A 22,241-nucleotide genomic window follows, 5' to 3' on the forward strand; every position below is an offset into this window, starting at 1 on the left:
ACTATGGCCTCTTCTCTCTACTCTGACTGTTCAAATTAGAAACAAACATTCAGCCCAGATCCTGCGAGGCACCCTTACTTACTAAACGAGAATCTGTGGGAAAGAGAAGCTGCGTCCCGTCTTCCCTCCTCTTGCCAAAGCCTGCTACAGACGCACGAGGACCTAGCTCATGTCCCAAGGAACGAGAGCCCCACAGAGTGGGACCCTCTGGGGACGACATGACAGAAGACCCAGCTCTGGACTTTACACTCTTTCAGGAAGGAAGGAAAGATCATTGATCGATCTCTCAGTCCCCAGACACTGCACAATTGCCTGACAGTCCGAACATTTTCCCAGCAGGCTCTGGGAGAGGATTCTTATCGCTCTTGACGAAACTTTAATCCTGATGCTTAGAAAAACTGGCCCTTCAAGGACAGATGTGCCATCATTTTGTAGGACTAACATCTAACAGCCCCTACACCCTTTTTGCTTTTTGTTTTTATAGCTTGGGTCCATTCAACATACCCTAAAACCCTGTACCAAACTGATGAGATTTCAATGGCAAGCCCTTAAAGAAGATCCAGGGACCGGTTCAGACAAGAGAGGACCAACTGTGCAAAAGTGCAAGGCACAGCGAGCCAGCCACCTGCACGTGCTACTCCCAGGGTACACAAGACAGGAACGCGAAGAGATCTCCGGTGCACCCAAGGCTCTACTTGTGGCATAGCCCCCGAAAACAAGAAAAATTCCCATTCCTCTAGTGGCTTAACAACCCCTGCCCTCACTTCTGAGCACAGAGGGAGATGGGGTTATTTTCCCAGTTTCAGAATGGCACCTAAGCACTTCGGTCATCAGAGACTCCGTTCCCCTGGCCTAGCTTTCCTTAATGCCCTAAACTAGAGTGTGTTGTTAGAACGAGAGAGAAAAATCTCCTGTTTCACTTTTAAAGAAGATTCTGATAATTTCCTGAGAGGCCCTTTCTACCGTTCCCCGCTTGTTAAAGGAACTCAAGAAAATTGCTTTTCTTCTGCACATATTGCCTCCCTATTCCTGCATGCTCTGGCTTTGTCTTGTCTCTTTGGGTTGGAAATCCTTGGGAAATCCCAGAATTCTCTTCCATTCATGACATTTCAACAGTTGATGGTTTCCCACTTGCCAACTTTCTTCCCCTCCATCCAAAGAATATCCGAAACCTCTTCAAGCACTCAACTTTTCTGGTATAACCCAAAAAAATCCAGAGATCAGACATGGGGGACATGCTGGCCTCCCAATGCACAGAGTTCTAGATAGGATCCCTCCCCTCCATCCCCTGCCCCCCATCTCACCTTTGTGCTCATCCACAGTGCCTACAATTCTCTGTGTTCACCATCATTGCCTTTCTCACTTGTAGAAAAGTAACCTCTGAGTCAGCGATTCAATACGTCTTTATTATTTTAACGTCGATCCCTTGGGTCAAACATTTGTGTTAAAGTTTGAAATATATAAACCGATTCCACCGCCTACCAAAAATGTTTGACCTTTAATGTATCATTTGCTTACAACCGTTATGTGATTAGAACCAGGTCTGCTGCAGTATTATAAATAGATATCTCTGCTTAGGTTTGATAGAGCGCCTTCTCTCTAACGTCCCACATTCATCCATTCATCCCACAAGCCTGCCTCACTGGATGCCTGCTGTCTCCGGCATGGTGCAAAGTGCTGTAGATACAGAGCGAGCAGTACGGTTTGTTCATCCAAGGAACTCACATGCTTTAAAAAAGGATCTGATCAACTTCCCCTCATGCACCATGTCCCTCAAGCATGAGGAGGTAAAGCCACCACTTCTTTTACCAGTGACAAGAGAGAGCCACTTCAAGGAGCATTTCTCCATGCTGCAATCACTGGTTGAACTTCAACTCAAAATGGAAGGGTAGAGTTTCTTGGCACCATTTTAAATAGAGTGGTGTTTAATATTAAAGCTTGTTTACCTCAGCAAGTTTTTTTTTTTTTCTGTAGAAAAACAACATCGTAATGTCAGTTAAAATAAAGTCTTGACGTAGAAAGGATTCTATTCTGGTTCTGCCACTAAGTGAACTTGAAAATGGAACTCCCTGTCTGACAAAAGATTTAGGGACTCCATATGCATAACTGTTTCAGGAGCAATTCTAGAAAGAACAGAGCAAAATTTCTCATTAAATGTTTTGCACACACTGAGGAACAGAGTACTATGTACATGGCTAAACTGGGAGGTTAACAACTGGAGGTAAGGCAGGGAGAAAAAGAAGAAAGGAAGATACACGTCAGATAAACTGTAGTTTTTCCAGCTTCAGTGATTAGGCAGGGAGAACAAGATTCAGACCAGTCAAAGGTAAGTGGGATGGGAATCAACTATCTTAGTGAAACAGATGCAAGGGACTGTGCCTCCATCCAGACAGCATTGATTTCATCTCTAAGATAGATTCCAGCCAAACCCACATCCCACTAAGAAGATTAATTTTCTCCCTCTTATCTGATCGTGATGCTGAAAGAATATTTCCACAACCCCATCACTGGCCAATGGTCTGTCCTCCTGTTGAGAACTTGGAGCCATGACAATAAGCACAATTATCCTTTTTATTAGAGTCAGGCCATCACCTATTGTTCCCCAGGAAGCTGGGTAAACGAAATAGTTGAGGACGAGAGGGGAATGAAGCTCTTACTCCTATGTTCAGCCAAGAACTTCTGAGTTTCTGGAAGGGGGAGGTTTCAGGGTTATTTTCTTGATATGGTGGTTCAGAATTTCAGACTACATGAAAAAGCCAATTTTTAAAGTATTAATAGGTGTTTTAGATATCCCCAAATAACTTGCTAGTTGTACAAAATTCTTTAAGCACACGTTGGGTAGAGTGATGCTAAACTCTCACCGAGTACATTCAGTTATTTGAGGAGCACCTCTGGTTATATAATGATGAAAAGCAGATACTTATCTGCTCATGTACAAAGGTTGAAGAAAATAAGCATGGAGCACTCTTAAAAAAGCGTCTTTCCTTTGAGGCTACCATTTTAATTATTTAAATATGCATTCTTTTCCTATAAAAATAAAAAGATGAAATCTGGAGGCAGCAGCAAATTCTATTCCTCTTGTTTCCAGAACACTTCATGCCTATCTCCATACAGCACTTAGCAGAGGGAACCATAATAATCGGTTTGTATAATACTTCCCCTTTGAATATAAGCTCTTCAAGGCAATAATAATTGTGAATTTAGCTTTACATCTTCACTGCCTATGTGTGTATGAGTGTGTGTATATATATATATACATATACTGTATATACAGTTTCTATCTACAAGGTGCTCAATATTTATTTGCTCAATAAATGAATGACTAACTAAATGGCCCTGCCTGTTTCTTAGAATCCCAATGAAAATCAAGTAATCAGACCAGATACATCACAGTTCAATGTTTGATAACATTATCTCTTGTTAGAGACAGAAATATACTGCCCATCGTAAAAATCCAGTCGCCCTGCTTAGCTGATCAGATGACAGATACTTGCCTAGACACAGATGACTGGATTGAATGTCCGCCTTGAGGTGGTTCACTACACTGTTTCCCCCTTGTCTTAGCCCTGTGGCAAGATATTCTATTTTTGCCTGTGTGACCTTTATCTGAGTTCTTTCAGATTTAGGATTTGGAGATACTAAGAAAAAGTGCATTTCTTGCGGTCAGTTTGAGGGGTTTCACATAAATCAAAATAAATAAATGAACTAAAAAAAAGAATTTTTTTAAAATTTTAAAAATTTTAAAAAAATTCTTTTTTTTAGTTCATTTATTTATTTTGAGAGAGAGAGTGTGTGTGTGTGCAAGGGGGCGAGGGGTAGAGAGAGAAAGGGAGAGAGCCCAATGTGGGGTTGACCCCACCAATCGTGAGATCATGACCTGAGCCAAAATCGAGGGTGCTCAACAGACTGAGCCACCCAGTGCCCCGAGAAGAGATTATTCTTATTCAGAAATTAAATTCCTCCCAAGTCCTTTACCTGTTTTCCCTTAACCCATCTGACTCAGGTTAAGTCTGTCCTTCTCAAAAAATAACTTGTTGAGAATATACTAGAGTTTTCATTCAGTGCTTTTTCTTTCTTTCTTTCTTTCTTTCTTTCTTTTTTTTTTTTTTTTTTTTTTTTTTGAAGTATCATAGATCCTGGAGTCGGGAAAAGTCTTCCTTAGGACTGAGATTCTGTTTGCTAAAATTTCAGTTAAATTCCTTCCTTACAAATCTGCCAAAATGAAAAATAGCCTTGTCACTAGTTGTGGTGGTATAATTAATGATAAGAGCAAAAGTATTTCCAGGATCATGTTATTTTAAGTAGAACTTTCTTAGACACTGAAAACATTTTTTGAACTTAAAGACAAATTCATTGCAGTTCAAGAAATAATAATGTGGTCAACCACCTCTCACCAATTTATCTCAAAATTGGTTCTTAAAGATTGTTTTTTACTATGTTCATAGGTTTTGAAGACCCTATATGTGTTGTACATACTTGTTTGTAATTATAGTCTCTCCTAAGGGACCTGTGTATAAGTGGACAACACACACACACACACACACACACACACACACACACACACCTTCTTTAAAAATGTACAAGGTGTTTCTTAATGGAATTATAATATAAATGTAATCAATTCCAGTAATAATAAAAATCTAGTTCATTCTATTTGTCCATTCCATCTCACTCTCCCTGAAGTAGGAGGGAGGTTGATGGATCTTAGAAACCAAAGTTAAAACTACGAGACAACTCTAAGGAGATCCCGGGGGGTGGGTCATTTGGAGGGTGGAGGGGAGAGGGTCACCTTGAGCAGGTGCAGACTGGGTGTCCCTGAGGAAGAATGAGCTGAGAAAGCATATAGTTACATTCCTTCCAGTTTCCCATATTTATTATTTTTAAAGTCAGTCTTCTCAGAATTTTGTCTCTTCTCTACCTTTTTAAAGAATCGATATTATAACATTTTAGTCTTGGTTAATCATTTCTTTGTTTTATTCTCCGTGTCATTCATTTTTGTCTTTATTATTATTCTTCCCCCTTGTTTCTTTGTTTTCTATTCTGGGATTCAGTTTATCAAACTGAATGCTTTATTTGTATGAATCATTTTTTCCTTCGATAAGTGAATTTAGAGTCATAAATCACTCTGTGACTAAGGCTTTGGTTGTTTCTGCAAACTCTTGATAGTATTTTCAGTTCTAAGCATTTAAAATTTCCCTTTTGATTTATTTATATAGTGGGTTTTTTAATATTGTGAACATGATGTTAAATTTGGACTTTTCCTAGCTCCGAGCTGACTGGGGCTTCAAAGCTGAAAGCAACAGATGTCAGTTGTATCCAAAATATTACAATAATTCCTCAGGACTTTTTTTCCATACTTATTTTTAATATTCCTCATAGAAACATCAAGCCAAGTTGAAACTGCATACACACATACACCCTGGCACACAGGACACATGCTGCAGGATATTCACTGCATTGTTTAAATAATACAATATTAGAAATCACTACCAAAATGGAGAAATAAGTTATGGGATATTCATGATGCAATATTCTATATTAAATAAAGTTAATCAAAAACCACATGTATCAACATGAACAAATTTTGAAAACAGGACATTGAATGAAATGGCAAGTGTGAAAAGTGTATGCATTGTAAAATACAGGTAATGAAAAGTGAAAAGATAATACAAACAAAAAAGTCAATAAAACAATATATGCCTTAATGCTACTGTATATTGTTTGTGGACTGAAAGACCTAATGAAAATAATAACATACAACAACATAACATTTCAGGCTCTTTGCCACATGAGTACCTTTCATATAATTTTTATACTTATTTAGATTGAGGCAAATGTAATATATATTTAATTATTTTTTAAATGTAAGTCTGTCATTTTTTAAAATTGCAATCTTTTTTAAAAGCAATAAAACAGGGGCACCTGGGTGGCTCAGTCGGTTAAGCATCTGACCTTGGCTCAGGTCAGGATCTCACCGCTCACAAATTCGAGTCCCATGTCAGGCTCTGTGCTGACAGCTCAGAGTCTGAAGCCTGCATCCAATTCTGTGTTTCTGTCTCTCTCTGCCCCTCCCCTGCTTGTGCTCTGTTTCTCTCTCTCTCAAAAAAAAATAAAATAAAATAAAATAAACATTAAAAAAAATTTTTTTAAAGAATCTCCTTATATTAAATAAATAAATAAATAAATAAATAAATAAATGCAATAAAATTGCTTTAAAATTCATTCTCAACCATATTTACTTCTGGGTTAATTTGAGCTAAATACATATAATAATAATATATATATATATATATATATATATAATAATAATAATACATATAAAGTGAAAAACTCTACATAGGGAGACTATTTACCTATGTATATTTGCATATGTAGAGACCAAAATAAACCTTTCTTGGGCCACGGGGCTCTGGGCGCAATGCCTTTGCACCAGCCCTTGGGGAAGATAGTATAGTATGGTCAGAAAAAGCATGAAGTCAGAAGTCTAGCCAACCTGACTTAAACCACAATTTCCATTCAATTTCCACACTCAAAGGCCTGAGCCACCCAGGTGCCCCACCAAGATGAATCTTTTAATCTCCTTAAGCCTCAGTTTACTTATCTGTTAAGCAATGGCAAGATTTAAAAGGCATTAGAAGAACTAAAGACAGGGGCCCCCAGGTGACTCAGTCCTTGAGCGTCTGACTCCTGATTTGGGCTCAGGTCATGATCTCAGGGTTCGTGAGCTAGAACCCTGCACTGGGCTCTACACTGACAACATAGAGCCTGCTTGGGATTCTCTCTCTACCTCTGTCTGCCCCTCCCCAACACTCTCTCTGTCTTTCAAAATAAATAAATAAACTTTTAAAAAAAGAATTGAAGAGGGGCGCCTGGGTGGCTCAGTTGGTTGAGCGCCGACTTCGGCTCAGGTCACGATCTCGCGGTCTGTGAGTTCGAGCCCCGCGTCGGGCCCCTGTGCTGACAGCTCAGAGCCCGGAGCCTGTTTCAGATTCTGTGTCTCCCTCTCTCTGACCCTCCCCCATTCATGCTCTGTCTGTCTCTGTCTCAAAAATAAATAAACGTTAAATAAAAAAATAAAAATAAATAAAAATAAAAAAAGAATTGAAGATAATTTAGCTGTGGCACAAAGCAAGAAGACGACATTCTATCAATACCAACTATTACTAACATGGTATATAATATCTATGTATTATATAATTGAATTATTCTATAACTGCAATTATACTTCTTTGCATCAGAGATGATCTATGAAGGAAATAAAGAGATGTTCTTCCTAAGGAATTAATGGACATAAGAATAACAAAAAATTTAAAGAATGAATAGGCAAAATCGGGTAAGGTACAGGATTTACCTTTTTTTTAGTGATTTAAAACAACCATTTTTGTTCTGCTCCTATATTCTGTGAGTCAGAGATGCAGAGGGAACCCAGGAGTGATAACTTGTGTCTGCTCCATGTTTGGAGGTTCAGTTAGACAGACTCAAAGGCTAGGGGTGAGTGTCTGAATATGGCTTTGCTTTCCGGGTGATTCGGCAGAAAAAAAAAATTTACAGTTAGCTGCTCTCGTGCACTGGAGAGCTCAGGTCACATAAACGACCAGAACAAATGGCAGCAGCCAAGTGAAGATCAATAAAAAAATTAAGAGAAATCTCTGAAAGGATAATATAACCCGAATAACGAATAAGAGTTGACTTTTGTACAGGGCTTTAAGAACTTGGCTATTATATAAAGTGGTACGTTTATTTTTGATTTGGGAAGAACATTTACTATCTTAGGAACAATCACTTCACATATCAAGGTACATAGTTTAATATATTCCATATAGAAAAATCAGGGTATAGGAAACCAGAGTGAGAGTGAGTATATACTCTACTTTTTTGGAAACAGCCTGTATATAAGAACAACTACGATATTCATCTGGTTTGTCGAGGCATAGTTTCTATTTCTGTGGCTAAATAACCTCTAATTTTCAAATAAATCTGCCTGCAGCTACATGGCCACGTTTTTCTCCATCAATGGATAGCTGACTCATTGTGGTTCGCAAGCCTCAATTCCATATAAAAAAGAAATGGAAAAATACGCTGAGTTGTAAGCAATTAAAATGTGATCAAAACCTAACTATATGGTTTGATTAAAAAGGAAAATCCATAGTGATTCATGTTTTCCTTTCTGCTCTTCACACAACAAAAGAGGTAGTACAGAGAAGCAATGAAAACGGAGTCGCCTTTTGCCCCTGGGATGTCTGAGTCGAACCTTCACCAGTGAAGTAATTAGTTCCAGATTTCTCACTTTTTCCCCCTGTGTCATACCAAAGTGGTTGCGGTCTTCCTTCAGAAACAATCCCTCTTCACTGAACCCTAGGCTTCTAAGAATCTTACTCTCTTTACTTGGTAAAAATGTTTGTAAGACTACATGGTAACACGGCCATTGTCCCTATTCAATTAGGATCTTGGATAGGATTGGAAACCAGCCTAATCATGAATTGCAGCAAATTCGCACAACCCCTGAAGTGGGGTGACTGTCCTCAGGCGTCAAAGACCGTGTCCGTTAATCTCTTCCTGCAAGGAGGTAAGACAGGGAGAAAAGGCTCCCCAGACATAAATGTGCCAACACTGTCGCAAAACTCCAACACTCACCCTCCTTTCTGGCCGTGATGAGACCCCAGAAGAAAGCACACCTACCGCTCTCAATCTATGAACAAATGCTGCATCGTTTGCCCAGAGACTCTCAAACCACAGCCTTGAGCAGCTCCACGTTGGCCAACACAACCACCTGGCTATGCTACACAGAGCACACCCCCAGAGGCTCAGGACTGGAAACAAACGAATGAGCGTCATCACAGCAAGTGGAACCGTTCACACAAATGAAGAACGTATACACCACTTCCAATCTGCTCATGACCTCTCTCATGCATGTCTTCGTGACGTGCAAACACAGGAACACCTAGTACACCCCGGACTGCAGTAAAGCAAACACTGGTGAGGTTCAGAGTATTTATAGACACACGTGCCAGGTCTCAGTGTGGCTCAGGAGCTACAGAAACGGGAAGCAAAGCTCCATCGGGAGCTTGGGGGTGGGACAAGTCAGCATAGTGACTAAAGGTGGGAGCACAGGTTGGCACCGGGGACAGGAGAAGCACCAAGGAAAAGAGAACCGTTGCCACTGTTGAGACAGCCAGTAATCCCTCCCAGCCATCACAGGGGCGGGCAGGGAAAGAAAGGAGAGAGAGCCCTTACTGTAGCACGCGGGAGTGGCTGAGGTCCCTCAAATCTGAGTCTTCATAATGCGGAGTTATCATTCCCAGCCCGCTGTCGCTCAGCATGCGTTTCCGTAGGGCAGGGTTCCACCAGTCTGCCACTCTGGGGGGAAGAAGGGCACCAGGCATTTAGGCACTCAAACTCAAACTCAGCCACAGGATTCGCTCTGCTCTTCCTCAAGAGGATTCTCCTCTCAACAGGAGATGGGAGAGGCCTCTTGATTGGGTATTTACTAGTTACTTCTTCACATCTATTATTTCATTTTCTCAACCGTCTTGAACTATTCTGTATGTTTCTGCCCTCTTTACAGACGAGAAAATTGCATTTCAAGAATAAGGAATTTTAAATGTGACGTCAAGGAAGAAAAAATAGAGCCTGATGTAGAAATGCAAATTAGGAAAGAACAAAGCCCACCCTGTTTCACGGCTTTCCTGTCCTAGTTCATTTCCGGAGGGGCAACACTGATTCAAGTTCTGGTGGATTTTCAGGCTCCTTTGTTTTTGGAGGTAAGGCTAACAGAGAGGCCCAGACGAGGACTAAGCCATTTCTTTCAGCCGTTATCTGACATTGAGAGAATGACTGAGAAGGCCAAGACCGGGGTGGGCATGGCAGAATTGGTTCACTCTACCAGACTGAAGACTGTGGCCTAGATCAGGACGGGTGGATGACAGGACACTGAGACTCTAGTGCCCACTGCTACTGCAGGAGGACCCAGCATCTCCTCACTTGCTTTCCCCACAGCTGACAGGCTGGATTTACAGTATAGGCACCGTGGAGATGGGCATCTCTAGCCCCTTGGGGGACACCCAGGGACGTGTATCTGATACCACTGGCTCTGGCTTCCTAACACGGCTGTACACCTGCCCTTTCCTGCCACTTCTGTCTTCCCTTGCCTTGATACATCCCACTGGTATCAGCTGTCCCTGGCAGAGTGGACGATACTCAGAAATAACAGCAACGGTCAAATGAATTAGGGCAGGGGAGTAACTTGTCTGCTTATTAAGCATCTTGTGTTTGTGTGTGTGTGTGTGTGTGTGTGTGTGTGTACACAACATGCAAATGCTAGTTGAGTGCATGTGTGTGTGCTTTCCAGGGAAATTCTTATTTTAACTATTTGGCCTCCATGTACCAGCACGTTGTTGAAGTTCATTCTTTGCAAGGGCAGAGATTTTTCAAATTTTTATTTCTGCTCTGTTGTTTCCTACGTGCTTACACTAGTTCTGGCACATAAAGAGCTCTATAAATAAATATTTTGGAATTGCTGAAGTACGCTAGAAATATTAACAATATCTTGGTGGTTCCATGCATGCACGTTAGCAATAAAACCTGTGACCGAATCTCAATTTTGCCATTTATTTTCTGTGCAATACTGGCAAAGTTACAAAAACCCTCTAAGCCTCAATTTTGTTATCTAAGGGTTTAGGATAATGATAGTACCAGATCTGCAGGGCATTGTGGCATGATGGTGATGATGACGATTATTTCAATAACATCATATTTAATGAGTGTCTACCAAGTTTCAAGAACCATCCTCAATACTTCACATGTATCAACTTATTTAATTTTCAAACAATTCTATGAGCAGGTTTTATTTCCATTTTACACATCAGGAAATAAGCACAGAGTCCTTCTGATGATTAGGTCACTAGAAAGTGGTGGTAGGGATTTAAGAAAGGCATTGAGGACAGCATGTGGCTCATAGTAAGTGCCTGATGCATCATAACTATTGTTATACAATCGATAGGTCTCAGGCTGCCTGGATATAGCCCAAAAAAGGGGGGAGGAGGAAGAGGCGGAGGAGAAAAATAACCGTCAAACCACCTGCGCCCATTTTCATTTGGATCATACAAGCATTATAGATGTACGCACACAAATGCAAACACTAGTATTTCATAGTTTGGTAAAAAGTGTGCATGTGGTGAATAAAGAAGGCTCAAATGTGGTGCAAATTGTGGTGGGCAAGGGTAGTTCTACACACCTATGCATAATACAGACCAGCCATGGAACACTCTAATGAAACCCAACAAGAAAACCTCTATTTTAAAATAGTTTGAGGTCATTAGACATGTCAAGTGCAAAGCGAAGTCAGACACGGATGCCACCCTGTGGCCAGCCTCCCCTCACCACCACATCGCCAAAGAAGCAGCACACTCACCCTGAGGCTTGCTCCACCACCAGGTCGGGCATTCCGGGAGGCGTCCCTGCCTGCTGTGACAATACCATATCGGGGTCCAGAATAAAAATCTCATCTTGGGAAATCTCCATCACAAAGTGCAAATGTTCCTTAAGCAAGAAAAAAGAAGTCTGTCAGATGATGGACAGGACACTCAAACCTGTCATCCGATAAGTAACAGAACAAAGCATTCTTGGTCATGAGGATATAATGGAAGTCTATGACGTATCAAACAACCACACTGTGTTTTCAGAGGTCCAATCAGTGGACATCCGTCCCTGAAGCAACACTGTAGCAAGAGGCTGGTGAGGGGAAAAGCTGAATCCCTCTTGGTTTGGGGTTCCTACTTGACCAGGATCCTGTCAGGTACCACCAAGGATGGTCTTGCCTCTTCTTCCCAAATATCATCAAAGAAGCAACACCCCACATGCAGCTTGGTCCAGCATGAGTTGTGCAATAAGCTGAACCTGGATCCCCAGGACCTGGCCAAAGCCAAGTGGCATGATTAACAACTGATTGTATCACTGGATTCCATGCTGCATTTTCTTCTCCTTCTTTTATTTTTTCAGGAGAATTTGGACAGTGGGAACACTTATTACCATTGGGCCCAAGCATTTTTTTGTCTCATTATGGAACTCTGGGAATTGATGAGCTGCAAGTAGGTAGCATGAACATACACTTGAGGTGTCAAGCTTGCTAACTAAAATAAATTTAAAATGCCATAAAATTGGGCTAGGAAGTAGTAAAAGTAGCTGTGTGAGAGAAAATTTGGAGTTCAGGCTGGTGATAATATCTACAAGCCTAGTTATTTTCTGTACTCGTTCGCAAGGTCAAGCAACATCATCTTGAGTCCACAAATCACAAAACGTGTGAAGACAAATAAAAAGCTCATAGCTCAGTCCATGAGTACCATTCCAGGATTTGTAAATGTTTTAGTGTTTACATTATAAAAAATTCTAAGATTAGCCACCAGTAAAGTATATTTATGTGGGAGTTTTTCGCTTTCACAGATAGGCTCAAGAAAGCTTACCTGAGATCTGTCTATTCGGTAAAAGCGATCAGCAGAAGTTGCTAGGAAAAAAAAAAATGTACACAGCATTCAGAGTCCTGTGACCTGGCATCAGATGTACAACCTTCTCTGCCATTATGCCACTCAAAAGCTTTATATTCCAACCATGCCGGACCACCAGCCAGTTCCTAAATCTATTTAGAAAAACAGGATTTCCACGTCTCTACTACTGCTATGCCCTTCCCCCGTTCCGTCTCCTCCCCTCTTCCCCCACCGCTAATCTTACTTGTCTCTTAAGGACCAACTTATGTGCTGCCTCCTCTGTGAAACATTCCTCAATCCCATCCTCCCTACCCCAGACAGAATTCTTTGTTCCTGCCTTTATGCATATTTACATTGTGTTTATACTTCTTACAGAAACTATCTTCACAAATAACTATGAGATATCTGCCTCTTTAAAGGTCTGTGTTTCATTGACTTTTTTATGTCTCCAGACATTAGCACAAGACCTTAAACAGAGCTGAGACTCGGTACGTATTTATTAAGTAAATGAAGTTAGGAGGGAAAAAATGTTCAGTAGCCAGACTTTCCAAGGAAGCGGTTCTCATTTTGAAAAAAATCTTGAAGATGCTGAGCCAGGGACCACATCTGGTATTAAAGGATTCATTTCACTTCAAGACCGAGTCCCCTAAGCCATGTCTAAAGAAAGCCAAAACAGTAAAAATAATTATTTAACCATTCCTAAAAGGGACTGGGCTGCATCTGTGGTTTGAGGGAAAAACTTGCAAACTTTGGGTTTCTAGAAACTATTCTGATTATTCTTAATACTCCAAAGAATTATGTTCCTCCTCACCTAAATCTATCTAACAGATTCTATATATTATAAATAGATTTTCTGCAAAGTACAGAGTACTCAAGGGAATAACTCAAAATGCAAATAACCATTCAAAATCATAAATATTTAATGAGTAGCTTCTCTCCAAAGGAAATGAGCTAAGAAACAAGATAATCATGGTTGCTGCCCCCTAAAAGCAACAGGGGAGTAAAATCTATCTGAGAAGGACTTGCTTTACTTTGTTCTTTGTAACCATGAATGCGATCACTTTTTAAAGGATTTTTATCTATGGAATTTAACTAATATCTGGGTTAACACTACCACCCACACTTGTAATTTCATCTAAGAATGTATATGGAATAGACTGGATATAGAACAATTCACAGACATTTTCAAAATTTTCTCAAATATAAGTTGTTTGTAGATTCAGGAAAAACAAATGATTGTGCTTCTCATCACAAGGGAATAAAGGAGCTGGAGGAGAAGTAGTAGAAATTATCTTCAGAGGCAGCTGACAAGCTATTAATGAAAACCTATGTCATGCTTCACACGGGTTAGATCACTCACACATCCTGTCACACTCTTGTCCACATTTATATCCTCTCTGATGCATATACAGATCTACTAAAGAAATGTCTACAGTGAAAAACACATGTCTACACAGACAAGAGAGATACTGGGTAGTAGATACGCTGTAAGCAGGAAGTGTACTGTTATACGGGTAACTGGATAGAAAAGCACGGTTAAGCAGCATCTAGGGAGTAAGTGATGCTTGCGATGTAAAATGGACCCATTAACTGATCGGTAAATAACAAAAATAATATGCATTCAATAGGTCATGCTCAGAGGCACAGATCTGAATGCAACAGAGAATTTCTACATTTTTGTAAAAATGTATACATCTTACTGAAATGATGGCTAATGAAAATATATGGAAGTTCCACCATAAGCAAACAACAGAGGAATTAGTACCTATGTACTGGATCCATCTACTGGTCTGAATTTAAGATAAGCATTCAACATGTTTTTGGAAAAAGGCGGCGGGGGGGGGGGGGGCGGCCACTGAGAGGGAAATGTCATGCTGTGAAGTTCAGCCCAAGCTCACCAATTTTCTTTGAGAAAAATGACTTCAGGAAAGTGTGTGGCAACACATCGTTTGGGATGCAAATGCCAACCCTGTAGGGCCACGTGAAGGGTTTCTGAATAATCCCTTGGAAAACTAGGGTCCAGCCACTCCATCTATCAACGCATTGTCCTGCTGCTTCCACCATCCCACCACTCCATGAAATATAGAAACACTCACCATCTAGAAAGCACCACCGCGGGGAAAGTCTCTGGGCTGAGAGCGCCCTGGGAAAGGAGGTTTCGTGGTCCTGGAAAGAGACACATATATCCTCCTGACTCCATATGAATAACCTGAGGGATTTAACCACTGTATCATATCAACTACTTGTAGGAGTGAGCATCCTGTCTTAAACCAAATACTGGTGAGAGACCAAATCATATTTTTACTAGAAAGAGAGGCTCTGCTTTGAAATAAATTACTTCAATAGAACCTTTAAAACAACTCTCACATTAAACATCCAGGAAGGGGCGCCTGGGTGGCTCAGTCGGTTAAGCATCCGACTTCAGCTCAGGTCATGATCTCACGGTTCGTGGGTTCGAGCCCCGCGTCAGGCTCTGTGCTAGCAGCTCGGAGCCTGGAGCCTGCTTCCGATTCTGTGTGTGTCTCTCTCTCTGCCTCTCCCCCACTCGTGTTCTGTCTCTGTCTCTCTCTCAAAAATAAAGTAAACGTCAAAACCATTTTAAAAACCACGCAAGAAGTTTTCAACTGTTCTGTTAAGCATCCGTAAGTGATATAACTGGGGACATTTACCTCCTTTAGGGAATTTCCTTCCCTTTGTGAAACTGAGGAACTAGCGGCAGCTGGCTGCCATTTACACTTGGGTTACGCATGTAACAAAATGGGGAAGAATTGAGCCTCATCTCCTGGTGAGAATGGACTTCTAGCATCTAAGAAACACAAGAGGCCATCCATATGCAGTATTGAATCTCCTTGTAACTAGAGTAGCATCTGTTACACAGGACAATTTGTCTGCATGAAAGCAAAGAAAATCAATGCATATGTTGAGGCCATTATTACCTCAGCCTTATCCCGCTGAACCTGACTGCAGAGTAGTGGACAAGGAGGAAAAAAGTTTTACCAGGCTGGCTGATGACAATATGATCTGTCCAACACTGACTTAGCCAACGACATACTCATCCACCTTGGCATTCTCCAGCTTTCTCGCTTTCTCAGATGCCTGGTCCTCCCTCCCTCTCAGGTGTGATCTCAAGGCCATCTGAGAACCATATTCTTCCCTCTAGGCTTAGACAAAAAGATTTGTTTCCTGTTCAAAGCTAACCACTTCATCTACTCTCCAGATTACCTTCTTCTTTCCTTTCGAACTTAGTTCTGTATTCTTAATGAAACCCTCTCCGCTACCCAGAAATTCACTAACTTTTCTGCTTTCAATGGTTCCCCCTCTCCAAAACAAATTCCCTTAAATGACCCTGTTATAGCTTTTGAAAATTCATCTTTCCTTCCTTGCCCTGCCAAACTCCTGACTCATGCTTTTAGTAATTCCTGCCTCCAGCTACCTCTTAACCATTTTGGCCCAATCTCTAGAAGGCTAGCTTCTGATGAGACATTCTTTGAAAGCTGCCCTTCACCAGGAGGGATCACCAGGACTAGCATCCTTCCTCACCAAGAGATCACCAGGGCCAGCATCCTTCCTGATTTAATACCACTGTCAGTTCCCAAGCTTCTGAATATCTCTGAAGCTTTTATTTCTTACAAGGAATTAAGGCCACATCACAGAGGAACAGACTAGGGAACTGGCAGATTGAAAGCAGAAGGGATTATCTCTTTATGATTCCAAACTTTCAAACACTAAAAATCTTCCCTAAGAGAAACTCTTGTCAATGATAATTTAAAAATAAAAAGCACATTCTAGTTTACAATACATGATTTGGAGCATTCTATCCCTGGCTCATCATGAAATTGAAATCACTGACAGAAATAGGACAAATGAGGAGGGAGGCTAGATCTCTGTGGAGAAGGCATTGGGAGTTTGACCCACATTAGGATTTGAGATGCTCCAATATAGGGAGCATCCCTGGGGTGCAGCTGGGTGTGGATGATCTGGTGTGCACTGAGCGGGGCAGGAGAAGGAAATGGGGATAATGTAAGAGGGACAATAAGAGAACCAATCGGAGGTTGCACTGATTTCCTTGGGGTTTTGACCAACAGTCCCTGAGGCCTCACTTGATCCTCAGGCAAAGCCTATGCTTGGATCAGCGGTTCTCAAAGTGTGAACTGTGGAACAGCAGCAGCCACTGGAAACTTGTTAGAAACACAAATTCCCTGGCACCACCTAGAGTTACAGAAATTCTGGGAGTGGAAGCCAGCAATCTTTCAGGTGAAAGTGATATACATTAAAGGTTTAAAAGCACAGGCCTAACAAGAGGGATCCATTTTATTATTAGAAGTCTTGGGTATATGGAATTTTTAATATGAGTGGATTCTGCAAGTTAAGTTAATAACTTGATAAAGAAAACATTGGTCTCAGGTGTAATACCAAAATTTATATGTATGTATATAGAATTGGTACAGCTATAAATATATATCGATATGGATATATATGGAGCTGTGGATACAGAGATATTTATCTCTTTTCTGAACTGGCTTTGCTGATTGCCCCAAATGAAATCTTGACACGTGCTCAGTGCCTATTTGTACGAGAATTGTGTGTATCATTTTGAGAATTACATTTTGACACATGTGATATATTGCTTGACAGAAACTTAACGTTCTTAATATATTTTTATAGAACATGTAAGGTTACCAACATGTCAGTTTGGTGTGACATGTAATGAGCCAAGAAATTTAAATGTGGCTTGAAATATTTAGTGACAACTATGAAAGCTACTAGGCAAAGATATTAAACAGAAGCATGGCTGTTTTTGCTAGAGATAAACATGGCTTAGACACCAAGGACAGTTTCTGAAACTGGATGTCAAATGTGCTTGCTACAGGGAGAGCAACACACACACACACACACACACACACACACACACACACAATCACATTTCCCTCGGGAAAAATGTACTCTGAAAGAACACAGAAATGCTGGATTTATCATTTTAAAAACCTAAAGATGGATAGTGTTATTGCTGGAGTATTCCAATTGGAGAATATTGTATATTATTTAGTCTAGGTTACTAAAATGCAGACTGATCTATTGCCTCAGCCACGTGACCAGCTTCCCACACGCAGGTGAAGCAATATTGGTATAGCTGTGCACCTTTTTAGGTAGGAATGTCTGTGTCTTGGGAGTTTTATACAGGTGCTTAACTATTTATTTTATGTATTTTCTGTTCATTTCTTTTCTCTATGCCTTGATTCACAAGCATTTGCTACAACTCAAATCCCTTAAGGAAGTTCCATTTAAAGAGAATGTTACCAGTTTGCCCTGTGAAAACACATTGGCTGCCAGAGGATAGAGATCTTTCAAATATTTTAAATAGGTTCAAATGGCTCTTCAAGTAAATTCAACAATCCTTAACTCCCTGAAATTTTATGCTAAATTCAGTGTGTCTGTGTGTATGTGCATTTTTCACTGCTTTCTACAGATTATCAGAGTGACCTGGAATCCCAAAATCTCACGGAAAAAAATGTCATTGAACAATAATTGGATACTTTCCTGGTCACCTGCATATTAAACAGCAGCCTTTCTTAGAAGGTGGTTAGAGGAGTGCAGGAAAGCCCTAACTTCTCTGACATAGCTCCCCTGAACTAGGTTTGCATCCTCTCCCTCCTTTTGTAAAGCTCTTTCAACCTTGTTCGAAATAAAAAATCGTGAGCTCTTAAAGAGACGATTATTAATATAATGAGGTCCTATGTTAAAAGGCATTTGAATTCCAAAGTAAAAATGCAATTACTATCTACCTCATTCTGGGAAGGATTTATAATGCAATGCAATTAAACTCTTATTTCAAAATTTAACATGTCAAAAAGATACATAAAAGCCATCAAGTCTCAACAAAAATTTCCCCTTGGATCTAATGTAGTCCACATGTATAGATACATACAGATGAAAGGTCTCACTTGCATCACAACCCTAAAAGTTGGAAATTACTTGAAATCAGTGTTAAAATGATGTTTTGATGTGGCAGATTGAACAAAATTAAAGCACACCCACAAAATATACCAATAATCTATAAAATAAGGTACAAAGAAATCTAGCCACTCAACACAACTGAGCGCTAGGACATCTAAACGACCGGAGGGAAAACGGGAGGTAAAGAGCAGGCTAGGGACAGGAAATCTGGTGGTGGCTGAGGTTGTTGTATTCCACTTGAGTTGAAAAACTGAGCAAAAAGCTACTTTTAGTGAGAAGTCTGCTTTGGGAAACTGATCTTGTGTGTACGTATGTGTTCTGATACGAGTTTATTTGTGGACACTGAAATTTAATTTATGTTCATTTGTATGAATCATGAAATATTCCTTCGGGTTTTTCCAGGCATTTAAATGTCTAAAAGCCATTCTTAATTCACAGGCTACAAAAGAAAAACAGGCAGCAGGCTGGATTTGGTACTTGAGGGGTAGTTTTTCAGACCTGGGGTTGCCATCATTACAAGACTGTTTGTTGTGTGATTACATTACATTTAGATTTAATGGAAACTGTCTTCCCCAACAGGTCCATTTTTAGCTGACCTTGTGAATTATGTCAATTATGTCAAAATTTTGTAAGTGGAACTCAGGAGGGAGAGGTACCTTGGGTAAGGAAACTCCTTATGTTGAATCTCATCCATAGACTACCAGGGATTTTTCACTGGCCACCCTTGAGTAATAAAATCCTAAAGACAGCAGTAAAGATAATCACACTATAAATTCTTAATATCGAAAAGTTAAGTCAACAGGCATAGTGGTGGGGTGGAAAACTCATTTTTGTAGGATGACATCATCAGACTAAGAAATGAGACAACGAAAGTGTTTCTGCCCTTGAGGTGTTTAGGAAAGGTAGATGTATGATTGAGAAGCAATTAATAGTACAATCAATGGCCCAGGATCCAGCCTCAAATAGCAAGCCCAGAGGCAGTGGAATTCTGGTGGCCAAGAGCACCAGCCTGTGCACATGACAATCCTGGACTTTACCACCTACTAACTATGAGATTTCCTATCTATTCTGTACCTTAGATACCTCATTTGTAAAATGGCTACCCAAGTATATACTGTAAAGAGTTCTAAGAAACAGATGAAAGGATATGTAAAATGCTTAACCCACTGGCCGGCACATGTTGATAGGCTGATATTATTATGCTACAGAAGTAATATTGGGGCAGCTGGGACTTTTTTTTTTTTTTTTTAACCTAAACACCATTCTGACCTTTAATCACCTTTGGGGCTCATGGAACACAAACCACATCTCAGACCAGATCATTCAGATGATGCTACACCAGCACAAAATTGTTTTATCCATAAATGTATTTGTGCTCGGAATGTGGATTTTCAAGAACAGAAATCGAACAGATATGTATGAGAAGACACGCAAAAAAGAACGACATCAAACGGGGGCTGAAATCATGCTATTTTGGTTTGCTGCTTGCAGGGCTTTTATTTATCAGCGACCCAGCACCTCTTTTCACAGTATTAGAAGCTATAAATTGTCTTAAATACACAGTATCGTCTTTAACCCTGAATGTCTTCTGTCACCAACAGCAATATTTTTCAGAACACTTCTCTTTACCGCCCTTTCCCCATTCAATAGTAACTGTGTCTGATATTCACTTAGTTTCACCAAAATTGTTATCTTTTCATTCACTGATTTGGACTGTCAGGGGTCACACGGCTCTATATTACTCTTATCCCTATTTGATTTTTTTAGTTTTTATTTATTAAAGCTAATGAAGTGCAAGGCATGTGATGTGAGGGCCACAAAGATGAACAAAGCATGGATTGTGTCTCCCGAGGGTGACCACTGCCCTGAGAAGCAGCCTGGATGCCCCCAAGTCACCTTCTCATTTCAGTTTTTGGAGTAGCTATATGTCTGCATTGCCAGATTCCAACACCTTTTTTTTTCAAGACACGGCTATTTTAAGTGTGATTTTATTTCCTAGATACTGTCAAAAGCCACCGATTTTGGGAAGCGGATTTTGAGTCGGCTGCCCAAAGAACAGGAGCCTGGTAATAAAGATCGCAGAAGATATTAACAGGGAAAGCAAATGGAAGGCTCAGCTCACATTTGAGAAGGCCCTTTCCTTTCAGGTCTGAAATGTGGGGCTAACAGTCTTTGGTCCTAGGTAGCCATACGCTGACATATAGCGAAGACGTGCTGAGAGGCACAGTCCCGAATCATACGGGCCACTCACATGGGGCCATGATGTCAAACAGAGCAGAATGTTGTTGGCTCTTGACGTCCTTCAATCCTTCCTGCTACTTGAAGCCCTCCACCTACTGCCCCTGCCCTGACTCCTCGCCCGTCGTCTGTCACTAAAGGATATGAAACAATAATCTCAACCGTCAACTACTCAGTGAGTAACCATTTGGTGACTGGTAAACTTTCCTTCCTTTCCTCCTTTTACAGTATGTTCTTTTTTCACTTTGGAGAGTTTTACATCAACATAACTCTACTTCTGTATTCCTTGGTGGCTCTGTACTGAATAAAACCTAGACCACCAATCTTTTTATGTTGTTGTATCTACTTAATAGTCTATATTTGGAAACATTTCCCCTTAGAAGTATATATGTATGGGAGAGATTATATCAAATTCACAGAACCATCCTCTTGGTTTTAGGGTTCCCTGGCCACTTCCACAGAGTTCATTTAGGAATATTAGGCTACTGTCGCATTCGGTAGGCTGATTTTAAGTCATGTTCTTGGGGCACGTCCAGTGTGTCATTAAGAAGGCTGTATGATCTAGCCCCTGTCCACTTCTCCTAGCATCTAGCCCCACTACTCTCTTTTTTTTTTAATTTTTTAAATGTTTATTTATGTTTGAGAGAGAGAGACAGAACGTGAGCGGGGGAGGGCAGAGAGAGAGGGAGACACAGAATCCGAAACAGGCTCCAGGCTCTGGGCTGTCAGCACAGAGCCTGACACAGGGCTCAACCTCATGAACCGTGAGATCATGATCTGAGACAAAGTCAGAGCCTTAACCAACTTAGCCACCCAGACGCCCCTATCCCCACTACTCTTCCTGAACTTCCTCTCCATTACCTAAAAGTGAGCTGTAAATGAGCGGTAGCTCTGAGAATTTAAGTAAACTCTCAGAATTACCCAGCTATTTAGTGGTGCGATTCAAACACAGGCCTCTTGTACTTCAAAGCTCATGGTCTTATATACTTAGTTTTACGGCTTCTAGAGGAATTACTGGGGGTTTTGAGGGGTGGGTGGAATTTATGCAGGTCAAGTTTGAGAGAAGTTGTTTTTTGACTCAGCTCAAGCAAAAACATGAAGAAATTTGAAATGATCAAATGGCATTGAAGGATTTTTCATAGTTTCAGCCTTCCTTAACTGTCAAACTAATCTGTATTTCTTATCAGAGTTCACTGCCTGGTAACTCAGAATTCTTCCTCTCTCAAATTCTCTGGTCACATTGTTTGGGCACTTTCCATCCCCACGTTTCCATGTGCTTAAGAATCCCACCTAAATATGGCAATCAATGAGTACAGTGAACCACAATCCAGAGAGGAGAAACTGAAACAAATTCATGTAAGTGACATTATGATTACATAGTGTAAGAGAAGTTTGCTGTAAGAGTTACCTGGTTGCAATTCTCAACTCCATAGGAATGACCAATATTAACAGGTTGTTTAGCATGTGACATGATTATCACTTCTGTTACAACTTTATTTTCAAATCTGCACAACTATGCTTACTGCAATTTTGTTTAGAAAAACAATGGCAAAAACTGTATATAACCTA

General features: G+C 40.5%; 1 protein-coding gene across 2 annotated transcripts in view; it reads right to left on the minus strand.

Moving 5' to 3' along the window:
• DGKI (diacylglycerol kinase iota) overlaps positions 1-22,241 on the minus strand; it is a 444,548-nt gene that overhangs the window by 73,210 nt on the left and 349,097 nt on the right. For both annotated transcript variants that reach the window (XM_042927643.1, XM_042927642.1), the window contains 4 exons: positions 14,576-14,645; positions 12,459-12,499; positions 11,411-11,538; positions 9,235-9,357 (listed from right to left, as the gene is read on the minus strand). In XM_042927643.1, coding sequence (XP_042783577.1) covers positions 9,235-9,357; positions 11,411-11,538; positions 12,459-12,499; positions 14,576-14,645 — 362 coding nt within the window. The remainder of the gene's footprint in view (positions 1-9,234; positions 9,358-11,410; positions 11,539-12,458; positions 12,500-14,575; positions 14,646-22,241) is intronic.

The sequence above is a fragment of the Panthera leo genome, chromosome A2, assembly GCF_018350215.1.
Source record: "Panthera leo isolate Ple1 chromosome A2, P.leo_Ple1_pat1.1, whole genome shotgun sequence".
Classification (NCBI taxonomy): Eukaryota; Metazoa; Chordata; class Mammalia; order Carnivora; family Felidae; genus Panthera; species Panthera leo.